The sequence below is a fragment of the Pezoporus flaviventris genome, unplaced genomic scaffold (assembly GCF_033815535.1).
Source record: "Pezoporus flaviventris isolate CSIRO_AGI_PZ_B2104156 unplaced genomic scaffold, CSIRO_AGI_Pfla_v1 ptg000001l, whole genome shotgun sequence".
Taxonomy (NCBI): domain Eukaryota; kingdom Metazoa; phylum Chordata; class Aves; order Psittaciformes; family Psittacidae; genus Pezoporus; species Pezoporus flaviventris.
The window spans coordinates 62,787,849-62,814,785 of record NW_026892549.1 but is presented as its reverse complement, the minus strand read 5'-3'; the positions used below and the strand labels follow the sequence as shown (position 1 = coordinate 62,814,785).

Here is a 26,937-nt window from a genome sequence, read left to right as displayed (position 1 = left end):
GAAGAATTAATTCAGATCTCAGACCCAGGCAAGAAATTTGCTTTTTAAAAAAACCCAAACCTTAATGAAAATGATCTCATACTCATCTTCCAGTTTCTTCAATAAAAGCATAATGTCAAAATGGAGATTAAAAGGCAAGAAAGTATGTCCAAATTTTCTTCAATAGAAGCATAATGTCAAAATGGAGATTAAAAGGCAAGAAAGTATGTCCAAATTTTCTTCAATAGAAGCATAATGTCAAAATGGAGGTTAAAAGGCAAGAAAGTATGTCCAAATCTGCCAAAAGTTTTGTTTCCTCATGGAGGTGTGGAAAGGTATCTTTGTTACTAAACGGGATCAATTTTTCCTTCTTTCCTATAATTGGACCTGAAGTGGGTGTAAAGTATGAATAAGGTACGTGCTTTTCTCTGTGCTCAGAAAGAGGATTTCAGCCTGCTTGTGCTCCACACTGCACTCAGTGGGAAACCATTTGGCATTTAGTTCTTTTCTCTGCTTCACAGTTAAACCAGTGGAAAATGTCAACACAAAACAAATTTGCGATGATGTATTGCTTCAGTTACCTACCAGGTCTAACCATTTCTAAGAAATCCTCTCTGAGATATGTTATATAGAAATAAAATCTGGGTCATGTGGGGTTTTTTTGCTTTGTTAGGTTTTTTTTCATTGCTTGATGTAGATTTTTTTTTAATCTAAGGACATTCTTACTTTTTACTCTACAAAATATAATGAAACTTCAGCAGCCAGCTGTAATTTTCTTCTTTTGCCATAATTATTTCAACTGATTTCAAAATAAAGTCTAGAATTTATTGCATATTTCACCCTTACAAATAGTTGAAAAAATCCTTCTATACATCCATTAGAGAGAAATAAATGAATCATGAAACAAAAGAGTATCTATGCCTTCTCTTCATATGCTAAAATAGTTTCTTGAAAATGTAATTCAGATAGAATGCAATAGTCTTTTTTTTTTTACTAGGTTTTGCACAAAACCCAGCTAAGTCCCACTGAACATGTTGTGAAAAAGAAAACACAGGAAGTCCAAAATTGTAGCTGATTTTTCTTCTTGGCTCTGAAAATAGGAAGGGAGCTGAGGACTAGCAGTCACTTCATGTATCTACAAAGTGTATAAAAAAATATTCAGAGAATACTGACATAAATTGCAGGGTAAAAGGTCCTTTAGTATCATAAGGACTTGTTATAGGAAAACAGGCCAAATATCACAGATATAGCATAGATCAGATCTTCTGAACCTTATTTACTAGTATGCAATCTACTAATGCAGAAGACTGAAACCAACCAAACAGAAACCCCACCAGCACCATCAACACAGGGTGTTACATCCTCAAATACTACAAATTGCTTCTCACTTGACATTCTTTTGGCAAATTAGGGGTTAGACCCAAATCAGGTATTTCAGATATTGCCTATTTCTTTATTCCAGAAAACCATTCATATTCTTTGGTAATGTTATGTGTTACAAAGCACCTGCCTCCAGGCAGCACACTCTTCTTCAAGTCAAAGAGGGCAGATCATGCAACTGTATTCAGGCTGGCTGAACTGAGCTCTCCAGTAGTTAGCTGGTATGTCCTCATTCCAATGTACTTACGTCTTGCAGAATGCCACTGCTAAATTTGGAGCTGCTTTTCAGCACAGACTTCTCAGTATCTCTGATCCATCAATCTAAATAGACTTGTACATAATCTAAGTCAGTCAGGTTACAGTGAACTCTAGGGGCTTTTGACTGCCAGCTGTGCAGTGAAGCCCTATTTCTAGAAGGTGCTTCTGAGTTGAGAATTCTTGAATGTATAGAAGTGTAGCTTTCAAGTGCATACAGTTTCCCTCAGCAGTGGAGATTCAACATGCATCAAAACCCTTTACATTTATTCACTTATTTGGGAGGAGGTTTATAAGCTTTTTCTTCTTGAAGTTCTGTGCAATATTCAAATGCAACCTTTTTTCTTACAACAAAAAGGGAATAATTGGCATTCGAAGACTTGGATAATCCTTGAATTCTCGCAGGTAGGTGCAGTGTTTATCCTTTGCCCAGACTGTCATCTGAATGAAGCAAAGCAAAGTGAACAGCCCCACTGGAAAGAAGGGAGAAAAAGATACATTTCAGTATCAGATTAAAAACTTGATCTTGTTGCTGACATCACTTCAGGAGGAAGTACCAAAACATTACTCACCTGGAACACACTGAGTCATGATAGTGAAACTGATCCAGGTCCCCACCTGTTTTGGCCAAGGAAATTTAAAATGTTTCTGGTGACAGCATTTGCATTTATGTCTCTATTGATCAAAACCAACCTTGTCCTAGTATAGGTAAATAAAAAAGCCAAGGTCAGCCAGATCAGTTTCTAGTGTTAATAACCTTTAGCCAAAAAGGTGAACAGTGCCTTCTTATCACAAACAAAACCTTCATGTTTGCTTCCACAGCTATTACCATGAAAAAAAGGTAAGCATTACAACATAGTGTCCTTTCCATTTCTCTGCCTACTTTGTATTTATCGTCAGTGCCAGGAATGATAACTTCCTGTCTGAGGCCAAGTTCTCTTCTCATTAACATCTGTTAATCACCTCTGAAGTTAAAACCTGATGCTGTCTTTCTGTGCAAGAGTGAATTTTACACTGAGTTGCACTGGTTTTAACTGCTTTTGAACCTGAGTCAGGAGTTTGGCTCCTGATTAAGGAATATGAAGCAATAAAATGATTCAAGCTTCTGAAAGAATCACAACCAACACAAGCAACTGCATAACAAGAAATGGGGAGGTCGACCTGGGTCTGTTTTCCTCTACCACAGTGTATTCTATTTGTGTGTGATATTCCTCATATTATAACCACCAGGTGCTCCCATCCCCTCACTGCAGCATACATTCAGTGGCAATTATTTCCCTGTTCTTGTCTGCAAAATTTGCACTGCTTTAGACTCATAGAGTCAACTAGGTTGGAAAAGATCTTTAAGATCAAGTCCAACCTGAAGCACAGGCACAGGGTCTGGACTATCTGTTTACAGTTAGCCCTTGTAAGTACTGCCTCAGTGAAGGAGAGGAAAACCAGACAAGTTCCTGTCTGAAATCTGATTTCATGGGGTTTAGGAGAGGAGGGGAAAGGTATTGAACTGAACTGTTTCATGTTTAACCTTCCAAAAGAAATGAAAATATATTCAGCCAAACTAAAATCTAAACATCTTGTTTGAAAATACATACCTCATATGTATAGTTAGGGCAAGATACAAAGAAAAACAGCCATGTGAAAGGATTCTTTGTTGGATATGGGATCTTACGGGTTTTGGATCCTATAGATCAGAAAACAAATCACAAAATGTTCACATTCCTAAGTATATTGTTTCCTATAAAGACAACCCAACTCTGCCTACTCGTGTGTCTCATCACTGTCAGAAGGACAAGCAGGATGTGGGGGGAAAACAGGATGTCCTCTGGACACGAGAAGGAATGGGAGGAAATGTTCTGGGCATTAGAAAATCATCTACATATGCCTTTGATCACAGCCACTCCCGTAAGAAGAGGTGTACCTTAAGTTTTAGATTTAGAAGTTAAAGGTTTTCTTAGGTTGTCACAAAATGGGGATTTTAGCAGTCACAGTTGATAGCTGTATGATGTTTGACTCCTGCCTAAGGAATCCAGGCCTCAACAGAGATCTTGTGCCCCCCTATAGAAGCCAGTGAAATTACTTCCCTTTGCTCACCAAAGCATAGCTTATACTAGCTCTGTTTCCTTTTGCACTCTCAGTGTAACTAATACAACTGCTCCTCCCGACACAATCTGAACTGATCAAAATTCCACTAAGATAGGAAGTGCTGTTTAACAATCTTGGATTCCTTGTACTGTCTGATCTCCTGTAGGATCCAATCTCAACAGCTCTGAGCAACCTGTGCTCCCACAGCAGTCAGCTAGCAGGTATCAACACCCTCCAGGATCCCTCTTTCATGAGGTAGAGTAACTGTAGAAGTACTGAATGGCTGCACCAAAGTGCAGTTTTTACCATTTCTCTGGAGGTCACTGAGTGCAACGTGAATGGAAAAATTTCCAGCTTCACACAGCTGCAAGAAAAAAGCATAACAGGGTTAAACATGTGCTTCCCTTCTATTGACTCTTCTTCCTTTTGTTATTTCCTGGGGTACTTACAAAAAAGGGGGGAATAAGAGGAAAGAATCTATCATAAGCATAATAAATATCCTTAACCACAGTTGCCGTCTGACAGGGGGACGGAATGTCTTGGTTCAAAGATGAGCCCATATTGTACTTGTACGTACTTATACTCACATATATTTATGAGATTTGCCAGCAAATGTGGACTCTCTGTCCAAAGGATCAAATTTACTGCGTATATAATCCCTATGAGATCTAAACGCAGTAAACCAAAGGGGATAAAAGTAAACCTTGCTTATCTTTTGATAAAAACTTGCTTTATGTTTTGATTATACTTACGTCTTTAAAATCACCAAAAACCCTATCATTTGAATAGTTCTGGTTTCTCAAAAATTACTAGAATCCTAAAGAAAATTAAGGACTCTTAAGTTTTCTTCTTTAGAGTATAATTTATAAGAATCATGAAATATAATTGACCCAGCTTCCTCCATGGATTTGAAATAATGCCTCACCAATCAATTATGCAGGGAGTGTATTGAAATGACCCATTTACACAATTATGGGCAGTCTCCAGCATCTGCAAAGCATAACTATTAAAGCAAATGACTGGTGCTCAGAGCTCCTGAGTTTTATTGCTGGCTCTGTGCTTTCAGCTATGTAGTCTCTCTATAAAATGAAAACAGGTGATGAACTCACAGAATTTTCCTACTGCGAAGCTGCTATGAGATCCTGTAGTTACTGACAGTTTCTCAAAGCAAGTGAACAGCTGATGTTCTAAACAAGTTACATATACATAGAAAGAATGGGTACATCGTGTCGGCTACTCTAATGTTGCTTCTGCATGTATGAAATGTTCCTAGGAACTGTGAGAATGAACAGGCAGTGACTTAAGGCTTTTTCTTCCTAAGGAAAACTATAAAAAACTTCTGAAGCCCACCAAATGAACACCTATCCCTGGAAATGATCAGCAACAGGTATATACTTTCTTAGTTGGCCCGTTTTCTGAGTTTTGTGATCTGTTGTGATCCTTAACACTCCAACAGTTCACAAAACAAACTCACCGGCTTTTAAACACAGTGTCACAAACTGATAGTTCAAGGCTTCTTTTAAAGGTTATGAGAGATAATTATCCCACTCTTGGAATGGATACTGAATCAAAATCTACCCTTGTGTACAAGATCACATTAAAAACTGAATAGATCTGTTCAGTATGCAAGTGGTCAGCTTCATAGTATGTCCCAGCTGTTGAAGTTCTAAGTACCTGCTTATCCTAGTCACTCCCCTGCTTATACAACATCAGAAATAAAGCAATGTGTTTGTAATTTTATTAAAAGAACAACAAACCTACCAGAAACATGATCACAGCAAAATTTATCTGTTTTTTCCCATAAGCTATAAAAACAAAAAAGTTTACATGTGAGTAGCACAAATAGGCAAATATGTAAGTACTTAAATCATAGAGAGTTGTTTTGCTACTTACAAGGAGGAGTGTAAAGAGGATGATTGATGTAATAAGCAAGCCAAGCTGCAAATCCCCAGTAATACAAGCAGTTCTGAAAAACAGGGAATTTTTCTTTGCTTTAGTACAATCCTCTAGGCCAGTATTCACTGCAAGGACCACTGATAGCAATGAATTGGGCTGATTCTTCAAGCCACTGATAATACAACAGAAAATGACAGTACTAAGTGTGGTAAGGCGGGAGCAGACAACAGGAGATTACAGGAAGAACATAGTAAGATTTCCTGACAAATATCTTGAAGCTATTAAGTTTGTAAACAGTTTTGGAACATATGATCATAGTACTGAAAACAAATCCCATTTTGTCTGGCAAGCCAAAAGATCCAAAAGATGAAGTGCCACCTAGGCTGTATGGTGAAGAGAGACCTGTTATGCTGACCACTGAGGCTTTGTAAAACCAGATTTAGGCACTGTGCTTCTTCTCTGCTTATTACCTTGTATTGCCCAATCTCTTGCCTTTCCTCTTCTCCTTCACCCCATCAGTTTTCTTTCTTTCTTTCCCATGATTTAACTTTCCCTACCTACAGTCATGGTGCCTGACGTTTTCCTTTGCCCTTGCACTGCGGTATCTTTAGTTTGTCCCTTTTGCTGCTGTCATTGGCTTTCTGTGACCCAGCTTCCATTCTCTAAACTCTGCTAAAATACCTCATGGCTGGGCTGACCAATCTCAAAGCTTGTTCACAGGCTTCATCCATGAAAAAAGACTTACAATGTCAATCTCTGCCTCTCATTTGGATTTCCTTGCCCTGCTGTTTGTGGTTTTTCTTACGACACTCATTCATTACCTTGGTGACAGGTTATCTTCTCCCACCCTATAGGTAGGAGGAAGGCCCTTTGTTGGCCTATTCCTCTTCTTCCTCTATGCTCCCACCTGTGGGTCTTGCAGAGACCGACCTTAACCCTTGTCAACAACTCTGAAATTTGCCTCTCATCAGTTGAGATTTCTTCTTTTATCAAACCTAGTGCCTCAGCTTTTCATGTTTTAGGGCATGTTTGGTTATCATCTGCACTTCAGCAAGACCAAAACTGAGCTCTTCATCTTCCTTTCACCATTTCTCCTGTTCTTTTCCTTTCTCTGATCTTTCCTTCCCTCCTGTTTTCACTTAAGTGAAGCACTGCTCCTCTTACTCTTTCTTGTGATGCTTTTTTCTTGGCTTTCCATAGGTTCACATACCTTAAAGACTTCTAGGTCTTTCTGCTTTCTCCTTCACAGCTTTCCTTTCCTGCTCATGAAGACAAAATCCGTATTTCAGGCTGCATTCTTTCCTGTTCTGGCTGGTCTAACTGTTTGGTATTTTATTTGGAATTTTTCAGCCTATACAAACCAGAACTGAATTTCTGGTAATAATACCCCAAACAAGTGGTTACCTCAGCATCTGCAGCCCATACTACCTGACTGCAGTGTCTGCTGGTGTGTTTTGCTGCAAATGCTGGTGAAGGGTAAACCTTCCCATCTGTTGCAAATGTTGGTATCAAACATTTTGTTGTCTTCCCACTTCCATTTCAGAGTTAATTGAACCACTGAAGTTCTCAGAGACCTCAGACAAAATGGACACCCTTTGGGGTATGCTGTAATACAAGCACACAGTATGTCCTTGCTCTGAGATTGTATATTAATAGCTAACTGATGAGAAAGAGAAAATTATTATCCAGTAATTACAGATCAGGTGGGACATAAGAGAATTATAGAATCATAGAATAGTTAGTGTTGGAAAGCACCTTAAGATCATCTAGTTCCAGCCCCCCTGCCCTGTGATTACTTCCCTTTTCCTCAGGAAATGCAGCAGAGCCAGAATGACTCCCATGAGGAACAGTTTAGTGGGTGTTCTATCCATAAACTACTTCTTCCTCCCTAACACTAGCTTCTTCCAGCATAACCTACAATGTACTAACTACTGTACAAACCTAGGAGGAAACAGTTTCTTGTAATCTTGAAATGGCATCTTATGAAAAACCTGTCCCTAACTTCAGGGCTTGGCACAGGATGGGTCATAGGGCAATGTATTTCAGTAAACAAATAAATTATCATGGCTCAGCTCCCAACAATAAACGACGTAATTAAGCTAAGCAAGTACTGTTCATCCAAATAACGTGTTTTGCTGCAAGAGTATTCCTCAGTTATAAGGAAAGGAGCTTTAAGAGTGGAGTCTGCCACTGCTAAGGTCCTTAGCAGTAACACTACAAATGTCTAGATGCCACTAGAAGTCATATTGCTCATAAAGCCTCCAGTGAGGTTCAGATGGGAAGAGTATACGCAGACTACATGCAGACTTTTGAAAGAAATTGTTTCTGTGACTGTTTCATATTCCAGGTAAATAATACAGTTTTACAAAAATCTTTTATGAAAAAAAACATAAAAAATTGTGGATCAAGATCAAATCTTGCAGGGATCCCATAAATAAATTATTCCTAAGTTCACAAAGTTATGGCTAGGACTTTTATTTTCTCTGTTCTAACTGATGATCCCTATGATGGCCACAACTATTCCTTAATGCTCTGCCTATGTTTATTCATGACTAGCATGTACCCTTCTGTTTGTCTCATTATATTGTCTTCTGGTTTAAATGGTATTTCTTTAGGTCTAGGGTTTTTTTTTCCTCCAGGTGTTTTTATAGAAAGCAGCAATATCCCTTCTATTTACCCATGCAAATGTTCAGTGAGACTAGTTATAAGGTTATAATCTTTGAGGAATTCCACTGGTACCTCCCTATTATTAAAGGCCTGACATGCTTTTCCAGCACAACCACAATCATCTTTCCTTTAGTTAGTTCCTTTATCACCACACAATTTTTGTATTCATCCCTATCTTATTCAGTCTGAGCCAGTTGTTTACTAAGTCCACATATATCAGGTGTTCTACATTTCTGCTTTTGATGAACCCCTGCTGCATTTTATGGCATTATTTATTCCTATTTCCATTTGGGAAACAAAGGATAAAAATCACAAATCTCATCAATTCCTGTCTCAGATCTCTGTTTACTGAGACTGAAGTGGGTCTTATTAAAGATAACATTCCAGGTGCTTAGGAAATAGTCTATGTATATCTGCTATGTATGTGATCAAACACTTGAAGCAAGAAGCTTTGTCTACCACCTGCATGTGAGAGGAAAAAGGAAGAAGATATGATATGATACTTTTCTCACTGGCACAATTTTGGAGTAAAAACACTGAAGTAAATGAAATTATACAAGCAAATCAAACCCAAGCACTGCTAAGAGATAGAAGAAGAATTGTGAGCAACTTTACAGATGAAAGCGAGTACAACCAACCTGAGAAGGTGGAAAAGTTGAAGCAATCGGAATGATCAGTACAAATGTCAATTTTAGCAACAAGTTTGTATGGTCTGAAAGGAACAAGTAGTTGTCAGAGACAGCAGTGAGAAAATGAAAACTTACCACACTGTACACATCCTTTTTCAAGGTAAAGTTGCTCATTTTTCTGCTGTTTAGCATGCATTAGCTGCTCCTGTGTCAAGAACAAGGCTTTAAGAAATCTACTAGCCTTTTAACAACCCCTGCACCCTTCCACTGTAGAAAACACCGTAACTTGCCAGGAAGGATTTTTCCCGAGGGCCGCTGCTCAACTACAGACCCTCCCTCCATTTGGAAAGCATGAAGCTGCTACCAGAACTACCAGAACGCATCCATTAGGAGTTAGCCACAAGGTAGAGCTTCGGCTGCTGGAAGTATGATTGCCATAAGGCAAATTCCAGGGGTCTGTCTAAATACCAAATGTTAGATACCCAAATGCTGATACTATATGCTTTTCCAGTTCCCTGTCTTCCTGAATATAAAACATGTATTTGAATAGCTTTGTGTATTCTGTTGCAGCCATTTGTAAAATAACTGCAGCCTGCTCGTAACCAGGCAGTTCACTGTACTACTTCACAGACATCTAGGCCTGCATCTCAACAACTGCCCTATTGCACAGCAGCAGTAGGAACATTAGGGAGTGCTCTTGCAGGAGAAGAAAATACAGAACAACCAAACTGCTTTGTGCTGGATCCCAAGTAAATTAGCAGTTGCTTAACAGTAAAGACAGTGTTCAGGGCAAAACCATTCAACATTGTGCCTGCCTGTGCTATGTTGAAACATCATGCTGTTACTAAAACCTTCTCTGCCAGGAAGCTAGCTGAGTGATTCTGAAAGAGCAATGAGACTATTATAACATGAATAACAGTATGGCAACATGTGGGTTATACAATAGCGACATTAAGAAATCTCTTGATAGAACTACAGCTTTACAGGTGAGATTTGCTGGGTATTACTGCAAAAGCCACACCAAAAGGTCTGTGCTGCAGAGGCAGAGCATAGGTTGGCTAGGTTGGATTTGCAAGAGGGACCATGGATAGATGCTGACACAATTTACCTTCACAATATTCCTCAGTGGCATAGTCCCATGGGAGAACCGATGAACAAATACTGTTTCAATCAACCTTTTGATGTAGTGGAAAGAATGGCAGATACATGCCAAGCTAGAAACAGCAAGACAAAAGCATTTAAGAGTGCTTAAAAAAACAAGTGTGGCAAGACATTTGGAATAAGACTACAATGCTAACAAGAAATACTTGCTCAGGCCTGAAAAAGGACTTACTTAACTACTGGATGCGGACTTGATGTAAACCTCTCATCCAGTCCATAGACAAAAGGCATGCGGAAATAAAACAGAAAATAGATGAACAATGGACCTGTATATTCTATCAAAAATACCTGCAAAAAGAGAGAAAATCATTAGACAGCTGAATTACATGATGATTTTGCTTTGGTTTCTTAGTGATAATGTAGTGGGATAAACCCCTCCACAGACCCAAGATGGCATTTAGAGAGGCAGGGACTGAACAGCAGGTTTGGGCTTAGGCTATGAAACTGGTAGACATGCATGTAAACATTTTGCAGTGCATTTGCCTCCATTGCATACAAACAGCTATTGCTAGTGCAGCTGACATAGCGTGAGCATGAAAAGATAGTAACAGCAGCCCAGAGATCATGATAAATATGCATGCATGTTACATTTACGCAGCTCTCACCCTCCTCTAGCCCTGAAAAATTATTGCTTTATTTTGGGTTAAAATGAAATCTGGTGAAGGATTTGTCTTGGAAAAGAGGAGCTTTGCTTCTAAGGAATTTATTTTGTTAAAACTGGAAACACAGATCGTAAGTGTTCACGGGTGACCCCGTCTGTATGAGCAGTTAGCACAGCCTGGGAAACAATCAATACATTATGTGTTCAAACAGTCTTTAATTTGAACACAAAGAGGAATAAAAAAAAGGAGAGAGGAAAGCAAAGAAGCTATTATCTAACTAGGTTTCATTTCAGATAGATGTGCATTTCTGAGGAGCATCACTTTAAAGTCAAGTTAACCTTGGGCCAAACATTAACAGTTGAATTATTCACACTTCTGCAGGTGAGGAAGGTAGGCCCATACCTCATTTATGGAGAAAGAAGGGAAATCAATTGCACTTCTGTCAATAAAAACCAAAACCAGAAACCAAACCCCAACCACTGTTTTCTAATGTATTACAGTTATTTTGACGCTCAGACAAGTTGTGTTATCAACTTCTGTACAAATCAGCATTTTCTCCAGTGAGGATCGGGTTTGATTGTAGATGACAAGTTTATCTTCTTTATTTTATAATACTGAAGTATTTCTTCCTTCACATTTGAAGTAGCTTGAAAGCCAGGGAGAGCAGAATGGAAAGGAATGATTATGGAATGGCAGAAGTTTGGTGTTAATCTGCGCTGTGATATTTTGGTATATATTAACGTACATGTGTCTTGGAATCTACGTGGCCATTAGAAGCTTTTGCCTGTCTTACTGTTGTGAAATAGCTGCCTGATTTATCAGCATTGCATGCAAAGTAATGATGTGAAGATTCAGTCTTGCAGAACATTTGACTTCCTTTATTTTCCCTCCTATGAATGCTGTCTTTGCTCTTTGTCATTAACACAAGGTTTTATTAATGTCTCATACCTAAGAAATGGCAAACATGCCTTTAAATTATGTGGTATTTTTTCCTTCTGTGCTGTTTCCTTAGAACTAGTGTAATATGTGCATCATGGGCCTTCTGAAGAACTGGAAGGGTCATTGGTCTCCTCACTGCATAAAGAAGTTGCCTGCCAAGCACAGGATTTGCATTTGAGCTAAGACAGTAAATATGCGAGGTCTTTGTGAATGGCTGCTAATGCTGCAGAAATTATCAGCTGTCACTCGCTTGCCACCAGCAGCCACACACAGACAGCTACTTACTGATCTTACTTTGTGAACTCCCTTCAGTTGCTGACATGTGAAGTTGTCACATGCCTTTCTTCAGGACAAACTTGTAGGAGTATAATCCTGATCTTTGTCAGAAGAGTTCTGCAGGCACCGTGAAGCAGATCCCCAAAAGCATTTAGGCGCCTAGTTCCTACTGATGTTGCAGTAGACATCTAAATTCATCTGAGAACCTGAAGCTTAGTTCAGCAGAGCCAGCCTACCCTGCAGCAAGTTTTCCCCTGCTGCTCTCCCAGGGAACTAGGCATTCAGAATATCCTCTTACTGCTTTCCCTGGTTAAATGAACTGAAGCAGTAAAGATTCATTGCCTGCATCCACTATCAGAGCAGGCATCATGCAGAAATATTGGAGACAAAAAACGATGTAAGGAAAAATTAACCATTAAAATGGCTCAGGCTTAAAGCATAGCTCACCGTAGTCCATCCTATCTGTGGTCCTAAATCTTTAAAGTATAAGGTAGCAGTTGTGCCAACAGGGAGGTTCTGCAGGATTTCCTCATCCCTCAGGGACTTTCCTTCTGAGAAGGAAAGAAGTAATTACATCAGTGAAATTCAAGTCAACTTTGGCAGTGTATTAACTTTAGATTGTGCTTTAACTTGTCTGTGGGAGTCTTTGAGGTGATGTGGCTTTATTGGAATCTCAATAAACAAACTGAGGATGTTTATACTTAATTACCATTTATCCCTGTAATCACATAAAACCCTGGATCCTCTAGGTCAGTTAGGAGAATTTTTGGTCCTGTATGCCTGCCTAGTCTAGTAGACTTGCTTCATTACTGCTACAGCAGAATTTGCTGATGGGTCACTGACCTTCACCATCGGTCACTGACCTCCTTGGTAGCTGCACCTCCATCTCTTTCATCTCTTATCATTGCTCACTGTCAAACAAACAGAAGCTAGGATAATCTGAGATAGGAAGGCTTTCCTACAGGTTTTCAATGTTTCCTTTTCTTGCCAACCAACCAGCTAGGAGGTGATTCCACAGCACTTTAGCTCATTCTCAAGTTTCTAATGCCTAGATTTGGGGGAATCTCCAGAAAGCCTGGATTTTCTCATTGCAAGTCTCATAACGTAAGTCCATGGAGGAACCTGGTAAGGTAGATCTTTGAAGAAGGGAATAAGATACTCATAGGCCTGTTTCCATGGACAGATCCTACTAATTCTCACCAGTATACTTGTAAGGAACTGTTTAAATAAAATTACACTTAATGGAAGTAAAAGAATTTGCCACATTTTATATTGAAAGCTAAGATGAATTAGCACAGCTTGGTAATTAGACTTTCTTTGTGTACCCAGGCCATGTACTAAGAAGCTTCTAGTAGCAATACCTACTACTGCATTAACAAAGCCAGCCAGCTGGCATCAGCTTTGTCAGCAAATCCTACATGTGTTTTGAATTAGCTTACCTCAAAAGAACTGTCATTCCTGCCTGAGAGCAGAGGATTATGTGAATTGAGAGCTCTAACTCATAGCCCTTTTTAGTGCTCTCAGCTGAGCATCGCTGTGGGGATCATTTCACTGCAGCTAAGGGAAATTGGTGTCACGATTCTGTGCTGCCTGTCTTGAGAACAGAAGTGCTCAGTAGTTAGAAAGTGCATTGGAATGATGTGCAGAGTCCTGAGTTAATTACCAAGCACCAGGCACATGGGTGGAAATATGTTCAATACTTTAAAAGTACTCAATTTATTCTGGGTTCTCTTCAGCCTTTGTAGTGCTAATTAACATAGCTGGAAACTCATTCCTAAGAGCTAATACCCATGCAAAGTACACCTTTTGTGCCAGGCCCCTGCTCAGAGCTTTGTTCCTCACAAGTACTTACTTGGATCAAGTTTTATAGACTGCCTTGCTGGATACCACCGAGGATCTGTAAGACCATACAGAATTGTGTGATACATGATGTTTTAGATCATCCAATACTATAATGAGTGCAACACAACAAGAGAAGATTTAGTTGAAATCTGTAGGGGTATTTATTCAATACGAATAGCTGTGAGAAATTCTGCAGCAGAAAAAATACAAAGGTGTACCAGGATAAAAAAACTACACTGAAATATCCCTGTGACCACATTCATATGCAGGTTACTCAGCATTATGTGTGTGCACATCACATGTTTCAAATGACATCATTTTCTCCTATTTATATGCTGTGTATTCTGTTGTGATGCAAACTGCTGCAAAAGTTATACTCACATAATTTATGGAACATCAATCTGATTTCCCTAATTGTGGCATTTGGTTCCACCTAGGCAATAAAAAAAAAATGGTATATGTGAGATGCATTCTTTGATAGACAATAACTAGGTCTGAGAGTATTCAAGCAGAAATGTTACTCAAACAGTGTGACAGCATAACTTTTTAACAGATGGCTGCATTGGTATGGGTGGTTCAAGGTACTTCTTGCAGGAAAAAGGGAGGATAATTTGTGACATCTGCTTCAGAGGCAGCTTCTGTAGCAATGGTCAAGGGTTACTACAACAGCATTGACACTTTGGTGGCTTATGAGTGAGTAAAACACAACTGGCACAATCTCACTGAAGCAGCTGAACTCGTCCTCTTTGCCCAAAGGCTCCTTCTGGAAAAGGGTTAAAGGAGTCTATAATCAGTATGAAGTGTGTATAATCGTTGCCTCTTTATCAGCCAAAGGAAGGCTATCAGGAAATTAGATACCCTTCATAAACACTAAGTTTACTTAAGAAAAGTTATTAGTTTTTAAATAGTCACCTAGCCTTTTAAACAGGTTTTGGGTTTACCTTATCTAGGAAGCATAGCTGTTCCTTTGTCTTCCAGTCAAGGATTTCCACCTGATAGGACACAAAATTAGAATTACTAATGATCAGATGAATAATCTCTAAACTCTCACTTGCTTCCTGAATTCACAATCGTTGCTCAGGGTGAGACACCATATTTCTCAGATGTGTGGACACTTCTGGTGTGCTCAAGAGACCGCTTTAATCATAGCCAGGTTCTCAAAGCTCACAACTTGCAAATAAAAGAGCCTTTTTGCTAAATAAATTGTATTCAGAAGCAGAAGTAGCTAACTTATTGATCAAAACACACTGATCTGGGGTATTATGCTACAGCAAGAGGAGCAACTATGGGGCAGAGACAGGAATTCACAAGAATCACTAAGGAACACGATGTTTATGATTTGTAAAAGTAGAAAGAGAGTTGGGAGGAGCAAGTGCATATATATGCCTGTAAGCAATATTCAGAGTACATACATATTGAAGATTAATGTGCATTGTTTCCAGAATATTTTAATTGTAAAGAGATTGAAAAATCTTAGTGGACATAGTGAACAAATGCAGCTAAAGATCTGGACTTCACAGGTCCTTAAGAGGCTGTTGTAGGAATATTCGGCATTACTCTTGCTTCTCAGATCACCTGTGTTAGTAGCTACATTTTAGCGTTTTACACTCCAAGCCATGGTTTAGCTACAGCTCTGAAAAGGAAAGAGCACTTTATTTCTGTGATCAAATGGCACTTTGGCAAAAGGTCATGATTTTAATCAACAGCCAAGCAGAAAAGGTCCGAGATGTGTTAAAGCCCAGTTGCAGCAGGATAGCAAAACCTGAAATACAGAAGTGGTGCTTTGATTTCATTTGTTCTCATCAAACACTGTAAAGGAACTTTGTGGTAGAGCTAAGAATGAAAGTCCAGAGTTTATCTGTCACACTAAGTGACTGGGACTGTCATTACTTTGTACTGAAAGAGTTTGTTGTTTGGATTTGTGGGGGTTTTTAAAATAAACATCTAGCATGAATTACATTTGGTATTAACTGGCCAAGAAGATGGATTAACATTAGACTTTAAATATGATTCCTTACTAAAAATAGGAGTCACAGTCCAGTATCTTTTTAATAGGGTTGCTTTGAAGAGATCAGTTGGTTAGAGTATCTTATTTCTGTGTTTTACTTGTCCCAAATTGTTCTTTCTCTATTGGTGCAGCACTTCAGCCAGAACTATAAGATCTGATCTCCACAAGGGATACCAATGCAGTGATATTTTCTACCTGTCCATTGTAAACTCTTAAGTGTGACATCAAGGGAGGTAAGCATTTTTCCTCCTTTGGGATAAGTAATGAATATGTGATAGATTATTGGGATATTATGTGTTTTCCCTTCATTTTTTGTATTTGAAATAACCCAAATTTCAAGTTTTAATGTCCCTGTGGATCATCTCCATGGGAAAGCAAATGAAGTGAACTCCCTTCCCAGAGGGTGGCTCTTGAAACATAGCATTTTGACTGTTGCAGTCCACAGAACAAGTACTGTGGGGGTTGTAAAACATTTTTTGTTCCTTCTGATGCCGAGTTCCTATGAGGAACTTCTGGCGTATCTCAAAACTCTTGTGTCAGTGAATACCATTGGGCTGCCCTACAGATTGCAGCAGTACCCACAGTTTTAGCAGTCCCCTTCCCATTCCATACCCACTCCCAGCATACATATTTTGGATCAGGATTCCCCAGGGGTAGTTTTTGGTCTTCAGTGGCTGTATTACAGAAACCTCCTCCAGGCCAATTACAGATTGGTTTTGGATGTCTTTCTGCCACTCATTCTCTTTTAGTAGGGTTATTCTCATTATGCACAATGGTCCGACTGAAAATCATGGAGCATTTTCTTTTGCTCTGCAGTTTGCATGAGAGTGGCTGTGCAGAAAATTAGGTACTTCTGTGAACCTCTGGAATTAGCGTGGAAAACAAATTACCCAAGATGCTCTATACTGATTTTGGTTCTATTCTACCACGTCTCTTTGAACTGGCAAACTGACATACCTGCCTGTACTCGCCCATTTCTTCAAATATTTAAAGGAAGTCTATAAAGATAATGAATCCAGACTCTTCTTGAAGGTGCACAGTGATAATGTGCCTACAAGGGGCCTACAAGAAAACTGAAGAGGGACTTTTTACAAGGGCCTGTAGTGACAGGACAAGGGGAATGGCTTTAACCTGCCAGAGGGGAGCCTGAGATGAGCTCTTGGGCAGAAGTTCTTCCCTGCGAGGGTGCTGAGGTGCTGGCACAGGGTGCCCAGAGAAGCTGTGGCTGCCCCATCCCTGGCAGTGTTCAAGGCCAGGTTGGACACAGGGGCTTGGAGCAACCTGTCTAGTGGAAGGTGTCCCTGTCTGTGGCAGGGGGTTGGGACTGGATGAGCTTAAGGTCCCTTCCAATGCAAACCATTGTACGATAATGGTGAGAAGCAACAGACACCAGTTGCAATAAGGGAAAGTCCAATCAGATATACAAGGAAAATTTTTCACCATGATCTTGGCCAAACATTGGAAAAATATTGCCTAGAGAGGCTGTGGAATCTCCATCCTTGGAGGTATTTTAAATTGGACTGGACAAGACGCAGTGCCATTTGATCTAGTTGTATCTGCTTTGAGCAGGAATTGGACTACATGACTTCAAGAAGTCCCTTGCAACCTAAATTATCCAATGTTCCTATTTTTATTTTTCCTTTTTTTGGACACCCATTCCTGAACTTCAGGCATTTCAATTACTTTCAGTTACTTTCAAGATCTAAGCAAATATCAACCTTTCTTTCCCTTTTCAGAAAGATGGAACAACTTCAGATTCCACTCCAGTCCATAGAAAGCAATGACAGATTGAAAACAAGGTGACCATTTATTCTAATTTCACACCTCTTAGCTGTATCAGAACATCCCCCAGAGTTTAGATGTTCCCTGCTTAAGGGACAGAGATTACATCTTTTCTGATATCAAGAAATGTTATCTTTTCTGAACATAATGGCCAACCACATGAACCCAGGTGGCACTGAACACAGTGTTTCCAGTCTTCAGGCACAGCACCAAGTCAGTTAATGTGTTGGTTGGCAACAGTTTTTAGATACCCAGCAATCTGTTCTTGGAACACTTACTGATGGGTATTATCTCTTTCAAACAGAAATGGTTTGGCTCAGAGAACTTGAATTTCTATGTGTTTTCACAGCATTTAGCACATTTAGACACTGACTGTTGGCTTGCACTAGTGCAGGATGACTTACAGTCCACTTCTTGTGTGAATTTTTAAAGGTATTTTAAATTACAGCTTCTCTAAAACTACATTGAGTAGAACTTAATCGGTAATAGGCACATTTGTGCAAGGATAGCTATGTTAAAACTCTTTTATAAGTAACTATAAATATGTATCTCCAATGTTAAGATGACAAATCTATTGTATAAGGATTAAAGATTGATAGTGGCTTTCAAAACAGAAAGAATCTTAATTCTTATTGCTTAGAAAAGCTGGAGGGCAAAGGATATTATCAATACAGGATATAAGCAGAGAAAAGTACCTTCAGCAGTTAAAATTTAATTCAGAAAACAAAAGGGGGAAAAGTTTACTCATGGGGGAAACACAGTTGAGCAAAGAGCATTTAAAAATGAATTTTTAGGATGCAGTGTCCCTGCAGTAGAATTACAAAAAACTAGAGTTGATCAAATTCCTGTTTAAATAGTTTAAAGCCATATCAAGTGCTTAAGGATCAGCAGATCTTCAGAAATTATATGATAACTATTATGGCAACACTGACACATTTATCATGTCTTGAAAGTTGTATTTGCAGCCATTTGTACTCAGCAGATTGAGTAAACTGCAGCTGAGATGTTGTGAGACTGACATAAGCATTTATTGTATTGATTTCTTTCTAAATCACTCAGTAAAAAAGCCCTGCTTATTTTACAGTGGAGGAACTAATCAGCCTGAGAAAGAGTTATGCAGAATTCATTCTGTCTCAGCTATTAGAGTGCTTACACAAGTCAGGTGCCTTGAGTTTAACACTTAAAAAAATCCAGTGGTTGCCCAGTCCTAACTACCTTTTTCTTACCTTTTTATTTTCCTATGGAATTAGCCATTTTTTCTGTCTCCTGAGACTTTTCTGGTAGATTGTTTTGTTCCTGAAGAAAGGAAGCATGCCTTAGTGTGATCTCACACAAGGGCATATCAGGAATAACTTCCTTGAAGTCAATATTGTTAAGCCAAAGGGCCTTTTAAACCAGCGTAAACTTGTTGCATGCAGAGTGTCCTGAGGCGGGGAATTCCATGCTGCGTGAGGAATCCCAAAGCAGAACCAAAGGCAAATGTTTAACCACGAATCGAAATGTCACCATCTTACCTGTGGAGGGCTATACCTTATTCTGTAAGTAGTCCAACTAAGTAGAGCCTTACCTCTCTGGAGCAATTAGCTCACATTTCAAGAGACTAAAACTTTATTACATTGTTTGACTGTGTATAAAGAGAAAGGATACAGTGACACCCATACTGAGAAGGTTTTATGCAATTAAATTTCACTTTTGTAGAATTTGGATGTCTAACATTTACAGGTTCACAAGATTTACACTAGGTGCTTACTCCTCAGCTTCCTAAATTCTGTGCCTATGCAAAACAAGGAGCACCACTGTATGAACTGTGCTGAAACTCATGGTACATTTTTAGTTCTTTCACCTGTTTCAGATCCGTTAGTTAGGCATGCTTGCATCTAAATCCTGGAGGACCTTGATCCAGTAAGCATCCTTATCCCAAGCTCAGCACAATGCACAGCATTTAGAGTATTTTTGAATGAAACTAAACTTTTAGCAAAGGAGATGATCTACTTCTTCATGCTGTGTAGATAATGGTCAGACACATTGCCAGGAAGTGGCATTCTGCCATTCCCCACTCTGCCCATAGCTGGCTTGAGCCACCATCAAGGAATAAAGGATTCAAGAGAGACCAAAAAGTACAGGTAGGAAAGGACTGGAGTGTATTCCAGTGAAAAGCACAGTCTCCTAACAAAGAGAAATTCTGAATTCCTGTCTCTGGGCTGCTTCAAGCACTGCTCCTTTTCATTGTAATTCTGTTCAGCATTTACCTACAGTGGATGCCATTTGGGATACCACACAGTGAAGGGATAGAGTTGATGTAAACTTGGATACCTTAACAATATTGTCCAATCTGCTCTTGCAGCTGGGTGCCTAACCTGAAGGCATGGCAAACCACAAGCTGTCTTGTGGACCTGGACCAGGACTGTAACAGACGTAGAGCTACAGATGGTCATCCTTCAGAAAAACAAATCCATTTATATAATTGGCAGGACATAAAAGGAGTCAGTGTAAGAACTGTCAGGAAGGAAAAGGAGGGTGTGTTCCCTCAAAGTGGGAGGCTGGTTTATTTCTGACAAAAGAAAGATCTGTTAGAGGTTTGTGATTTCACAGTGAATTCTGGCTCTTGAAAGCCTATGAAAGGTTTCCAGCTTTTACTAGCATGACATCTTCCAGGAGGATACACAAGATGGGAAAGGAACCTGCACCAGTGAATACTGACTCAGTGGGCATTTACTTACACTGGCTAACAGAGAGCTGCACATTGCCAATTTCCCAGGCATACTGAAGAGTCACATCATTCACTGAGTATCACTGTCACTATGCAGCAGGCTGGATTAACTCCATCTGAGAACCTCAGCCAGCTTTGACTCAACACTAAGTAGACATCCAAGTTTTTCAACACCACTGTGTAGCCTTTTCCATGTTCAAGAGAATGTTTGTTGCCTCAGGGCTTTAGTTTATGGTGATAATATTTAGGTAGAAGAGATTTATAAATTCTTAGTGAAATCATAATTATTTCTTTGCACTGTGATTTGCAATGTTTAACTTCAGTATCTGTAGTTCCATTACTACTGTTCATGGATCATTTGGTGTATAGATGACAAAAATGTATATCTAGTGTATGCTTTTGACATGGAATTGAAGAGAATGAAGAGAGAGAGATATTTTTTCCCCCCTTCTTAATTTTTCCCATTAAGGATGGGTCTGCTGTTTTTTACAGGGCAGGAAGACTGGAAGCCCTAGGAAGTTTGGACCTTACACTGACAGGTGAACTTACAAGATTTGTATTAATCTGTTAAAATATACTTCAGAGAAGTCCATTATTTTTTCTAAAATAGGACTTGATTTTAACCATAGCCTTCAAATTCTGATTACTCCCTCCCAAGTAATGTTTTACTAGCATATTTTCCTATGCAAAACTGGGTTTCTCTCTCAAGCTCCATAGAGAAAAAAGGACAAATTGCTGTCTTTTAAGTAAAGCAGCACAACTGAGTGTTAGAATGTGTTGGTAAGTGTGTGGAGAAGTGGTGAAGGAAGAGAAAGGGAGAATATTTTTCCCTATCATCTCATCTCTTTCTGTGATAATAATCTATGTGTTACTTGTGAGAACAGAGCAAATGTCTCTGAATTGGAGCAAAAATTCCACCAGTGTCCTTTTAAATGATCATTCAAATATCTCTCGTGTGGCCTTGTCTTGTTCAGGCAGCTCTTGGAGGATACAGACTCTTAAACTCATCTGCAGTCCTGCTTTTGGCACTTGCTCTCATGCTCTTAGTCGATGAGGCTCTAGACAGCAAAGCTCTGAGTGGGAGAAGGCTTTGTAACAGGAGCTGTGACATCTCAGCAATGTCAGCTTGGCAGCAGGCACCCCCTGCCTGGCATCCAGAGAGTTTTCATGGCAGGCAGAAGGGGGGAAACTTTAAATGCCAGGAAGGGAGGGCAGTACATTATTGCTTTTAGACTGTACTGCACATGTCAGTTCAGTCTATCCTCAAGGAGGGAAGGCTCCAAAACACTTTTGGCTATCACTGCTCAAAAAAGGCACTTCACATCCAGACCAGTTAAGGAAGCAAAAGTACAACTGCGGCTCTTACGCCACTGATTTTCTACAGTATGAGTGCATTTGTTCAAGTATCTTTCCCCCAGGAAGTCAGAGCATCATACCATTTTCTTTACATGAAATGCTTTTGCAGACCTGGACCTGTCAAGCAGAAAGAAAAAGTAGGATTCATCAGCCTAACTTCAGAGCTCTCTCCACTACAGACATTTACATCCAAGCATGGCACATAGACATCCTTTGTATGGAAAGAAGAAAAGCAGGCGCTTTTAGGATAAACTGTATCATAAGCTCTGAAGCATAGGTGAAATAGGTCAGAAGAGCTCTAATCAATTTGGAGAAATGAGCACTCCTAGAGAATATTAGTTATCTAGATACAGGTCTCTACCATAAATCTCTACATTTGTGGAGGTGAATCTCCTCAAATTCTAAGGTGCAGTACTTTCAGGTATGCAAGTATTTCTTTAAACTGTAGTTGTTCTTCCTAAGCTTTTCCTATGTGATTAAGTGATAAAAAACCTGAGGTGAAATTAGAACCATACCAATACTTGAAGTAGACAAGACCTAATCTGGCATTATTACAGAATAAGAAATGTAGAGGCAGTCAGGGAAACATAAGTCTGGGAAGGAGTACAGGCATGTGGCTTTGCACACTGGTTCTGCCACAGACATGAGCAGAGGGAAATCACTCAGACACTCTGGGTTTTCTTGCTGTCCATCCATTACACCCAGCATTACACCCAGCTGAATTAGGTGGTTGCTCTTAATTCTTGGTTGTTTCAACACAGCTAATTCAAAATAAGGGGTTAAAAGTACTTCCAAAGCTGAATGTGCCTTTCACTGGCTTCTTAGTAGTCACTGTAATACCATGTTGCCTATTTTTTAAGTGTTTTTGTCTTAGCTGCACTGAGAAAGACTCCGATAAAGAAAAGGAAGGGAATTAACAGCCAGTGGACACTCACAATCAGCCTGATGTTCTTGCCCATCTTTTTGCAGGTCTGTTCACTAGAGAGTAATTTTATCCGTGCATGCTATGTTCTCAGGAACCTGTGAAATTGATTGTGTACTAAGTGTGATCAAATGCACAAACTCAACAAAACAGGAAGAAACATTCCACCAGTGAACCTCTGCTAAACTTGGAACAGTCGTATCCTAAACAATTCAGTCAGCCACAGTTTGGTGATCGCAAAGTGCCTCGTGATTCCTATAAGGAAGTGCCATTGAATAGCAATAAAGGGTAAATGGTTTAAAGATATATGGGGGAAAGTTCAGAATGCTACAGTGCCTCAGACAGGGAATGTTAACATTTGTAACACCTACAGAGATTGGGAGAGGTGGGGACACTTACCACCTCTCTTTTGAAAGCTCAGTTTTGAATGCACAGTGGGGAAATGCAAGTCAGAATTCAAAACCAATTAATTTGTAACAGAAAGGAACTCTGTGGGGAGATCAGTGCAGAGAGTGATACACAACAGCACTGCTCAGAGCTCCCTAAGACTTTGTGCCTAGTAAGATGGAGTAGATCACTCCGCTTTCATGTGTTGCCACATCTGTAAAGTCAAGTGACAATAATGATGTCTGTGCTTTTGATGTCTTCCGGTAACCAGTGCTATTTAGAAGTTCAGGCAGAAGAGCAAACCTGCCGAGCAGACAACGACCAAAGACATTCAGAAGGGTAGTACACATATGCCTGCTCCTCCATTTGGATCTCCCAAGAGCCTGGGACACTGGTAGATATGCAGGAGGCAGTGAAAAGCTTGGTTGCTTTTCCTTTTAGGAACCAGGGAAGCCAACACTGCAGAGGAAAAGGCAGGTTGTAGGTCCCTACCTTGCACTCACAAGAGCCAGAGCCAGCTTATTTTGCTAAATTGTTTGTCATTTCCAGAACACTTTTATACTATTTCTATTCCCCGGTGTTGGACACTGTTAAGATTTGGCTGGACAGGGTGCTGGGACATCTAGTCTAGGTCATACTTTGCCTAGAAAGGTTGGAGCAGATGATCCCTAAGGTCCCTTCCAACCTAGGATTCTGTGAGAGCTTTGAAAAGCAAAATCAGAACTTTTAGGCCATGGTAAGTAATAGAGGAGCAGCCACTTTTCAGGTGGTTTTGAACTCTGTGAATGTTATCATGGTTTGGATTGTGCCCGGGGGAAGGAGGTGCGTTCGTTTTTAGGCAAGTCGTGCTGCAGAAACTGGAGCGTGAGCCTGCAGAAACAGGCTGCCGTTTAGCTTGTACCGACCTGTTTCTGCAACGCAAGCCACTCTGAAGCATTTTTGTGTTCTCCAGCCTCACTAATTCTAGCAGAGAGTCGGTGTGGCTATTTATATAAGTTGGTGAGATCCATTACACCTCACACTCACCAGTGCACGTTACTCTGCACTCTGTACACAAGGACCTGACTGTACTGAACTCCGTCTGGCGATTTATGGTTTCCCACGCAAGACTCGAACGCACCGGGCGGCGGGGTCTTCCCAGAAGTTGGGGACAGAAGGTGCCGAGAACATTCCTCGCTCTCGCTCTTTCCCTACGGCCGGGATGCGCTGCCAGACCCATCCCGGCAGCCTGATCACGGCTCCGGAGAATCCCCGGGAAGCCCAGAGCCATTGATCCTGCGCCTCCGCGGACTCCCCCTCTCTCTTCTCTCTCCGGGGCCACGTCCGAGGACCACCGGGGCCGCGGGGAGGAGGAGCGGCGAGGGGAGAGTGCCAGGGAAAGGCAAGGACAGGGTGGGCTGGAGCCCCTTCTCCCCAAGGAGCCCCATTCCGAGCGGCGTAAGCCCCCCCTACCGGTTCCCTCCGCTCGGGGCCAGGGGCTGGCACTTGGCTGGGCAGATCCTGGAGCGGATGGCTCCGGTTCCCGGGTGCTCCAATGCAGATGGAGGGGGAAAAGAGAGGAGCCCGCCGGGACACGGCGCAGCCCCGTCTGCCGACGGCAGGATGCTGCGGGGCCCAGCCCGGGCTCGCCCCGTCCGCCCCCCCGGCACGGCCCGCACCCACCTCGAAGAAGCCGGCTCTGGTGCCCATCCTGCGGGCCGCCTCCGGCCGCCTCCCGCCGCGGCACCGGCCCCGGGCACCACGCTGCGGCCAATCAGGCGGCGCCCGGACCCCCCGCCCCGCCCGGGTCCATGCTGCGGGGCCCCGGCGGCTCCGTGCACTGCCCGCACGGCTGGGAGAGGAGAGCGATGCTCACCGACCGCCTGGCGCGTCGGTTCTGTGGCCTGTCTGTCAAGGGGGGAGGGTTATTTTGCTTTGAACGTTGCAGAATTGCTACAGGAAATCAATCGTGTTTCAGGTTTTTTTTTTGCAGCTCTGAAGTAGCTTCATGAGATAACCTGCACTAGAAGCATCCTCCTTTCTTCCTCTGGTAGTTTACATTGTGTTTCAGGGGTGATCGGACTGACAACAGAACTCTGCTGAGATCCCTTCTTCTCCTGTGATATGTTCCTGCCGCCGCTGAGAATTAAATGCATAGCATAAAGCAGTACAGACGCTGGTGCTGCTTTTCCTCCGCCCAGTCTTCCTTACGTGATATCCTTTTTCAAGAGCTAGGGTAATTAAATATCGGCAAATTCTACGCTGCTCTAAAGGAACATTGGTTTTTCACTGCCATAGATTTCCATTAAAGACACATGCTGTGTGCTGTTTGAAAACCTTCAGCAATCCCTAAATTTAACCTGCTTCCATGGAATCCTAACTATCAAGGTTACTTAAATGGAATATCAAAAAATAAGTTTCACCTAAAGAAAAGGCCTCTGCTGGAAAGCTGGAGGGCCAATCAAGAGCACATGACAGGACAGGATTCACTACTAGTGTAAATATGGGCAAGCCTAGGAGGTGTATGGAGAGGTGTACGCGCCTTCTCGAGATGACCAAGAGTCTGAATGGTCAAACTTTGGGCCAGGTTGGACCTTTTGGGGTTTTATGTCAAAGGAAACAAAATTACTGCTTTTCCATCAGCTGACAGTTTTCTCTCTCAGTGTGTGTCACTCCCAGATGCTCTGTGTTCACACAGCACGGAAAACATTTCAAACACATGAAAGTTGTCCAATATGGAAAAGTAATCAGAAGGCAAATGTAAAGAACAATTAAACTAACCTTCTGTACCCAAAAGCGATCAGGCAGTGCTTCAGGCTGACAGAAGTTATGCAAATTGGTTCCCTGTGTTAGCACAACGTGTAGCCTGGGGAAGGAAATCTGTTAGAAACACAACTCACATCGCTGTGCCGACAGCACAACTAGTTTGCGGCTAACTGTTCCCCTTAACTGGAGTTAACACCAACCACCACTACCCCAAATCTCCAATACAGAAGGAATTTAAGGTTCATCGTGTGGCCTCCCAGAAGCTGCCTGCTCTTAGAAACACCCCCAAGTCATAATCCTTTGTTTCCCTTGATGTGTCTGCAATGAGATCGGCTAGCGTAAAACTGGAGTTAGGTTTAGAGGTAAGTTTTAAGTGCCATCAAATATAGACATAACCCAACCATGTAAGTGCTTGCTTTCCCTTTGGGCCACTTAGGGTCTACCAACGACTGTCTGTCACCTAAAAGCATCATGGCTACAGTCCGCATGGTTTTGCTAGCACGACCAGGCCTGCAGGGCTGCTGAGGAGTGACGTTTCTACAGTGATACGATGGTCCCACCAGTGACGGAGGCCCCGCCGCAGGCAAGGAGCAGGGCAGGCGGCTCAGGGTGCAGCAGCGGAACCAGTGGGTGGTACCAGCAGAGATGTGTGCCAGGGATCAGATAGACAGAGGGACAGACAAACAGATGTGTGGACAGACAGATGTACGAACAGACAGATGCACGGACAGACAAATGCACGGACAGACAGACGTACGGACGGACAGACGTACGGACAGACAGATGCACGGACAGGCAGATGCACGGACAGACAGATGCACGGACGGACAGATGTACGGACAGACAGACGCACGGACAGACAGATGTACGGACAGACAGACGCACGGACAGGCAGATGCACGGACAGGCAGATGTATGGACAGGCAGATGCACGGACAGGCAGATGCAGGGACAGACAGATGCACGGACAGGCAGATGCAGGGACAGACAGATGCACGGACAGACAGATGCACGGACAGGCAGATGCAGGGACAGACAGATGCACGGACAGGCAGATGCAGGGACAGACAGATGCACGGACAGGCAGATGTACGGACAGGCAGATGTACGCACAGGCAGATGCAGGGACAGGCAGATGCACGGACAGACAGATGCACGGACAGACAGATGTACGGACACGCAGATGCAGGGACAGACAGATGCACAGACAGGCAGATGTACGCACAGGCAGATGCACGGACAGACAGATGCACGGACAGACAGATGTACGGACAGACAGATGCAGGGACAGGCAGATGTACGCACAGGCAGATGCAGGG

At 41.5% G+C, this 26,937-nt stretch overlaps 1 protein-coding gene and 1 long non-coding RNA gene across 5 annotated transcripts; one reads left to right on the top strand and one right to left on the bottom strand.

The window, feature by feature from the left end:
* Positions 1-530: 530 nt before the first annotated feature.
* LOC133273652 (very-long-chain enoyl-CoA reductase-like) lies at positions 531-25,220 on the bottom strand. 4 transcript variants are annotated; one of them, XM_061462039.1, is made up of 13 exons: positions 24,536-25,220; positions 14,650-14,700; positions 14,090-14,141; positions 13,719-13,763; positions 12,314-12,417; positions 10,222-10,337; positions 9,997-10,102; positions 5,590-5,662; positions 5,458-5,501; positions 4,003-4,060; positions 3,207-3,295; positions 2,187-2,232; positions 531-2,087 (listed from the first exon to the last, which is right to left on the bottom strand). In XM_061462039.1, exons 1-13 carry the CDS (start codon positions 24,560-24,562, stop codon positions 1,960-1,962), a joined length of 939 nt encoding a protein of 312 aa, XP_061318023.1. In that variant the 5' UTR covers positions 24,563-25,220; the 3' UTR covers positions 531-1,959. The 4 variants fall into 4 exon arrangements, 3 of the variants coding, with proteins under 3 accessions (XP_061318023.1, XP_061318025.1, XP_061318029.1); XR_009744912.1 differs by having other exon boundaries at positions 1,988-2,087; positions 2,187-2,313; XM_061462041.1 differs by lacking the exon at positions 2,187-2,232.
* On the top strand, positions 17,262-22,551 carry LOC133273644 (uncharacterized). Its single transcript, XR_009744907.1, has 3 exons — positions 17,262-17,515; positions 20,678-20,747; positions 22,439-22,551. It is a non-coding gene; the product is annotated as an uncharacterized LOC133273644 (long non-coding RNA).
* Positions 25,221-26,937: the final 1,717 nt, after the last annotated feature.